This window comes from Tupaia chinensis, unplaced genomic scaffold (genome assembly GCF_000334495.1).
Source record: "Tupaia chinensis unplaced genomic scaffold, TupChi_1.0 Scaffold000095_1, whole genome shotgun sequence".
Lineage (NCBI taxonomy): Eukaryota > Metazoa > Chordata > Mammalia > Scandentia > Tupaiidae > Tupaia > Tupaia belangeri.
The window spans coordinates 690,701-697,747 of record NW_006159557.1 but is presented as its reverse complement, the minus strand read 5'-3'; the positions used below and the strand labels follow the sequence as shown (position 1 = coordinate 697,747).

General features: G+C 39.3%; 1 protein-coding gene across 4 annotated transcripts in view; it reads left to right on the top strand.

The window, feature by feature from the left end:
- CUL3 (cullin 3) overlaps positions 1-7,047 on the top strand; it is a 120,240-nt gene that overhangs the window by 90,989 nt on the left and 22,204 nt on the right. For all 4 annotated transcript variants that reach the window (XM_006143300.2, XM_006143299.2, XM_006143301.3 and 1 more), the window contains 3 exons: positions 234-404; positions 975-1,082; positions 6,451-6,575. In XM_006143300.2, coding sequence (XP_006143362.1) covers positions 234-404; positions 975-1,082; positions 6,451-6,575 — 404 coding nt within the window. The remainder of the gene's footprint in view (positions 1-233; positions 405-974; positions 1,083-6,450; positions 6,576-7,047) is intronic.

Sequence of the window (7,047 nt, the reverse complement as noted above, 5' to 3'; positions counted from 1 at the left end):
GGGACTGGAGCTCTGTTCCAACTCCTCATTACTGCTGTACTAGATGAGGGGATAAGAATTGTGCCACTCTGTGAAGGAGCACTGTTTCTCGAACCAGATCGCTTTTTCTGACATCAGTCAGCCAGATATTTATGTTTGTTTTCAAAGAGTCATGATTTTTGATTATAGATGGGCTATGGTGCTGTTTTTGCAGAACTAACATTTTATAATTGTTAAATCTTTTGCTTTTGCAGCTAACAGAACAAGAAGTAGAAACAATATTGGATAAGGCAATGGTCCTTTTTAGGTTTATGCAAGAAAAAGATGTATTTGAACGTTATTATAAGCAACACTTGGCAAGGAGACTTCTCACAAATAAAAGTGTTTCTGATGACTCTGAAAAAAACATGATATCTAAGTTAAAGGTAAGGTATATGTAAGAGGGAGTAGGGCAACCTAACTGATGTTTATCAGTTGAGCACCAACAGTTTACTTGATTTTAAATGTTTATTTCCAGAAATTAATAAAGGTAGACTATTTTTGAGCAGGACACAGGTTATACTTACCTTTACTAAAGTTCTAGGACATTCCAAATTTGTGGAAATTTTAGTGAGTGTGGCAGGATACACACATGAAAGTCCAGAGAAGGATTAGAAAAAAAGAAACAGTAAAGAGAATACGACCCTATAGTTCTGTTTCGCAAAGTGTGTCCATAGACTTTTTACATGAACCGCTGGAGGTACTTGTTAAAAATGCCGAGTTCCAGGCCCTGCCTTCTATGGAATATATTGGAAACAGGAAGAGTCTGGGATTCTACATTTAAAAAGAAAATCCTTGGGTTAGTTTTAAAGTAATGTTTGGTACCCATAGGCATAGAGCAACTATGGGAAAGATTTACAGAGGAGATTATCAGGTATGGCAGTAATATGGAATAGCTCATGTCTCTCTATATTTCTCAGAAAAATCTTACATATATTTGTGTTTTTTCTCCACAGACTGAATGTGGATGTCAGTTCACATCAAAACTGGAAGGGATGTTTAGGGATATGAGCATCTCAAACACAACTATGGATGAGTTCAGGCAGCATCTACAGGCAACGGGGGTAAGAGTCTGTATTAATTTCTACTTACATGTACTAAAAACTTTTGTAATGGACGTTTTCATCCATAAAGCAGATGCCTGATCTGCTGGTGTCATTTGTTTGAATGTCATTAGTGACATCATATGTATTGTCTGTGAGTTCTTAATTTATTTTTCTCACTGTATTTATGCTACACTTTTTTTTTAATTCTTCTATAATTTATTTTCTCTTTCCCACTTGAAGGAATGCACTGAAAATTTAATAAATAGGATTATTCCATTGTTAATAACTGTTACAGATTATGGAAAGAATACTGGGCTTAAGCAACCTTTTACTGAGTTTTAGATTCGTCTTTTCACTTTATCCCAAGATTGTGATATTGCGAGATAGTTACCTGACTTTTTTTTTTTTTAAGAGGTTTTAGCTATAGGGCGTGTGCGCTCGCCAGACAGGCAGAGAGAGACAGAGAGACAGAACACAAGAAATCACCCCCAGAACGGATGGCCATGCCGCAATCCCTTCTCCTCCATTCTCCTCTCGGGGTCTTGGGCATGCACACATGCGTGCCCAGCATGAGTTTTAAGCCACCAGGTCTAGGACGTGAACCGTGGTCAACTACATGGGAGTCCAGCGACATAGCCATTATGCTAACTGCTGGTCCCCTGACTTTTTTACATGTACACTCATATGTATGCTCATTCTTGTTTCCAAGATCAGCATAAACGGGCTCCACATTCTAGGGTAGGTGGAAGTTGAACTGAGACAATTAAAACAGAAATGATTGTGCTCCAAATGCTTTGGCGGGTGCCATAGTGGTTGAGGTGCTGGACTCCCACGTGGCCAACTTTGAGTCTTGGATCTAGCGGCTTGCTTTCTCATTTTTCCTGTCTCTCTCTGGTCAAATTAATAAAAATAATAATGGTAATAAATAAAATAATTCTTTTTTTTTTTTGAGAGGCTTTTGCTATAGGGCGTGTGCGCTCGCCAGACAGGCAGAGAGAGACAGAGAGACAGAACACAAGAAATCACCCCCAGAACGGATGGCCATGCCGCAATCCCTTCTCCTCCATTCTCCTCTCGGGGTCTTGGGCATGCACACATGCGTGCCCAGCATGAGTTTTAAGCCACCAGGTCTAGGACGTGAACCGTGGTCAACTACATGGGAGTCCAGCGACATAGCCATTATGCTAACTGCTGGTCCCCTGACTTTTTTACATGTACACTCATATGTATGCTCATTCTTGTTTCCAAGATCAGCATAAACGGGCTCCACATTCTAGGGTAGGTGGAAGTTGAACTGAGACAATTAAAACAGAAATGATTGTGCTCCAAATGCTTTGTATTGCGACTCTCCGAAGGTGGTCAGCTGGGACTTTAATGATTTTAGATTTCTAATTGAGGTATTCTGATTCTTTTGTAACTAGCCATAGGGTTTGCCTCGTAAGTATTAGTGTTTACCTCTGAGAAGAGCCAAGGGCAGGAAAGATGAAAGTCTGTGAGAAGCAGAAATTTGTGCTGGTAGGAACTGAACATTCAGTTACCCTGGATGGTTCTCCCCACTCCTCCCCCCCCTTTTTTTTTCTTTTTTTGGAGAAGTTTTCACTATTGGGCGTGTGCGCTCGCCAGAAAGAGAAAGCAAGAAATCTCCCCCCAGGGGGGATGGCCACCCCGCAATCCCTTCTCCTCCATTCTCCTCTCGGGATCTTGGGCATGCACGCACATGCGCCCGACATGTCTAAGCCACCGGGTCCAGGACTCAAACCGCGGTTGACTACGTGGGAGTCCAGCGACATAGCCATTACGCTAACTGCTGGTTACCCCCACCCCCCATTTTAGATTGACTGGGGATGTGTCCTTCAGTCTATTATACTGATATAATTATATTTGCTGTGTAATTTTTGTTTGGGTAATGACTTCTTTCTGTTGTTTTCTCCTTTTCTTGCACTTGTCTTACACATTCAGAGCTAGAGGGAGATGGCGTGGTAGGAACAAATGCTCTGTTGAGGGCGTGTTCCTGGATGAGTTCAATATCTTAACTCTTGTTTTGTGAGTCTAAATGATAGTTGAAGGCCTTCTGATAAGAAATTACGATCTTTACTTGTGACAATCCTGTTGTAATTGTTTTCGTTAACAAAAAAAGATGATTCTTCAACATGGTGATCTTATTGGATTCTGTTCACATTTGTTGATTGCTATTTTTATAGTTTGATTTCCATAATATTTCATCTTGATAAGTACACACACACATCCCATACTCGGGTACAATATTTAATAATTTGTTAATAACTATAGTAGTCAAAGTATATAATCAAGATGCTCAGTTATTTTTCTGCTAATTCATTGGAAGCTTCTACTTAATAAGGCCATTGTTTTCATGCAGTTATTGACTTTTTAGTCATTGTTTCTGCTGAGGTTTATATCTCCAAACCTTAAAGTAGAAAGATTTGATGAGAAGAGAGAGAGTAAGTAAGCCAAACAAATTTTGAGCTTTCTGAAATCTTTGAGCACTTATAAGATATTACCATTCCTTAAACAGAAGATTATTTTTAAATAAACTTTAAACAAATCTTTTTAGAGACCAGCAGTTAACATAATGGCTATGTCACTGGATTTCCATGTAGTTGACCGCTGTTTGAGTCCCAGACCTGGTGGCTTAACCTCAGGCTGGGCACATGTGGCATGCGTGCCCAAGATCCCGAGAGGAGAATGGACAAAAAGGGATTGCGGTGTGGCCATCCCCCCCGAAGGGTGATTTCTCGCTTTCTGTCTCTCTCTCTCTTCATGGTGAGCACATGCGCCCTATAGCAAAAACCTCTCAAAAAAAATCTTTTTAAAAAAGCTTAATCACTGATTTACTTTTTCAAGGGACAGAGAGAGAGATGAGAAACAGGCTTTCCCGGTGGAGTACTCAAATCCAAGCACTGTCTCCAGCCTCAGTCAGCCCACACTATGAGCACACACGTGTGTGGTCATGCCCATCATGTACAGGGGTGCTTTTAAATGCTAACCCACGACCTTGCTATGCGAGTCCAGCATTGCAGAGTGTCGTTGCCACTGTGCCACTCCCTGACCCAGATTCTCTGTAACTTACCTAAAGGTTTTGACCTGTTGAAATGTTCCGAGCCAGTGTTTTATTTACTTCCAGGAGTCATAAGACAAGTACATTCTTAAAACTCTAATAATACTTGTGTATTTTACTTAGACAAATCTTATTTTTTGTACTGTAAGAAATTTTATGTGTTTGTCCACTTTTTTTCCTCTGTGTTTTAACTTTTAAAAATGAGGCAAAGGCAAGAAAGCCACCTTGATATTTCTGTTTGTTTACGCAGTAGTCTTTCCATCTATGGGGGACACATTCCAGGACCCCTCATAGATGCTTGAAACCTTGGATAGTAGCAAATCCTATATATTCTGTTAATACTTTTTTCTCCACGCATTATATAACCATGATAAAGTTCATATATTAGGCAGTGGGATATTAGCAACAGTAACTAAAAATAGAACAGTTATTTCAATATACTATAATAAAAGTTAGGTGAATGGGGTGTACATTATCTCAAAATACACTATTGTGCTGTGCTGTACTCAGCCTCTTGGACCTCAGTTGATCCACAGGTAACTGAAACCTTGGAAAGGGGCTACTACATCAGCAAATCATATTTACCTTGTTAGACTTATGATACTTTTGTCTCTGTGTACCTGCCCCTGACTTGTGCTGTTTTTGAATATAAGCTAATTTGTTTCAAAATGTTCCTGAGATGGCTAGGAAGAGGAGACACTACCCACCACAGTAATAGTTCATCATTTAACAACTTACTAGGTGCCAAACACTGTTCTAGACACTGGAGATACAGTAGAGAATGGAACAAACAAAGCTTCTGGCCACAGTGGAGCTTATATTGTAATGGGGGAAAGATGATAACCTAAGCTAATACGTAGCTGTAGAGGAAATCTGTAGCAGGCAAGACTGGTCAGGGAGCACTTTGCTTTTTTAAAAATGACATTTTGAGGAAAAACTTGAAGTAGATCAGGTAGCAGGCTGTGTGGGTATATAGGAGAAGATAGCAAGATTTTTCATCTTTATAATCTTGGGTAGGTCCCATGCATATTGTTAAGGGTTTGATGGATTGACTAAGTTGCTATAGCCTTAGTCCTAACTTGGAATTATACTAACAGTTCTGCACCTTTCCTGGCACATCATCTAAGAGCCTCTGCTAGATCTTCTCCTCACCTAACATTTCAAGTTTTCACTTCTATAAAGTAAACTTCTAATAGATAATTGTCAAGAAATCTGGATTTCAAATTTGAATTGCTAAACAATGGGATGTGTTTGATATTTAGTGTCCCCTTTTAAATCTCTATCATTTAATCCTCCAGGTTAGATACAAATGAAACAATGGTATATAACAAATTGTGAATATCAGTAATAAAGATGTTTAATTTTTAAGGGTCCTGTAGATGTGCTTTATTAATTTTCTTAAAAATTGATTTAAAAAGGGAACCAGCAGTTAGCATAATGGCTATGTCGCTGGATTCCCACGTAGTCGACCGCGGTTCGCGTCCCAGACCCGGTGGCTTAGAACTCACGCTGGGCGCGTGTGTATGTGTGCCCAAGATCCCGAGAGGAGAATGGAGGAGAGGGGATTGCGGTATTACCATCCCCCCGGGGGGGTGATTTCTCGCTTTCTGTCTCTATGTCTCTCTGTCTGGTGAGCGCACGTGCCCTATAGCAAAAACCTCTAAAAAAAAAAAAAAAAAAGAGAGAGAGAGAGAAAAAATAAATTGATTTAAAAAGACTATCTTATTGTGACAGTGGTGCTATCACATCTTTTGTAGAATTAGTCATACATTGTACAGATATTTATAGACCACCCACTGTGTACACTGGTTCTGTCGTATCTATGGACAAGTTGTTAGACTGTGAGTTGAGCCTTACGTGTTAAAACATGAAAGTTTGACCAATGTAATTGAAATGTAGGGATATTGGAAACATCATTCGTGTGATACGGTGGGAAAACTATTTAAAGACTAGATGGAAGATACTATCCTGGAATTTCCCCTTAAATGGTTCTGATGGGACTAACTCTTTGACATCTATCTTTAGCTTAAAGGCTAAAACTTAGCAGTTTACAGTGATTCCAGTAAGGTTTTGTTGACATGCTAAGAACTATCCTTTAGTTAGTATTTTTAAGTTCTTCAGCAGTAACTGTAACTGCAATATCTTCCAAAGTAGTTAAAATTTGGAAGACATTGGATGGGTCTAACCTTTAAAAAAATGTTGCATTTGCTAAATGTTGGACATGGAGCCAACAGTAATAGACCTAACTCAGTCTAGATGGACTGTATCCTAGTTAATGTGGGGAGCAACATCTCTTTCTGTTTTCTGTAGGTATCTTTAGGTGGTGTTGATCTCACAGTCCGGGTGCTCACGACGGGGTATTGGCCCACTCAGTCAGCCACACCAAAGTGCAACATCCCACCAGCACCAAGACATGCTTTTGAGATATTCAGAAGGTAAACCTAAATTAGCCTTTGCATTTCTAAATACAAATAATTACCCAACATTGACATGAAATTGAGCATTATTCTGATTATGACTATATTCCATTTTCTTAACCTCATGTTGAGAAGGAGAATTTGTTCTCTTATACTTTTAATATTTAAGAGTTGTATAAAGCTTTCCAGAGGAATATTATGTTAACTTTTTTTCTTCAGCATTGGTGCACAGTTAGGAGTATACTTTGTACTGTTAATGTCTGCCACTAGTTTAGGACACGTTGATTATTGGGTTAGTCTGGGAAACATAGTCTCATGAACAGCAGGGGCTGAACAGTAGTCCAGGGCGAAATATAAAAATTATTTAGTGTGCTATCTTTATATTTAATATCTAGCTATGAATGTAGTTAGTTAACATCTGGCTAAATTGCTTAGGTCTCTTTCTCACGCTTGCTCACTCTTGCCTCTGTGTTCTCTAATGTAAAAAATT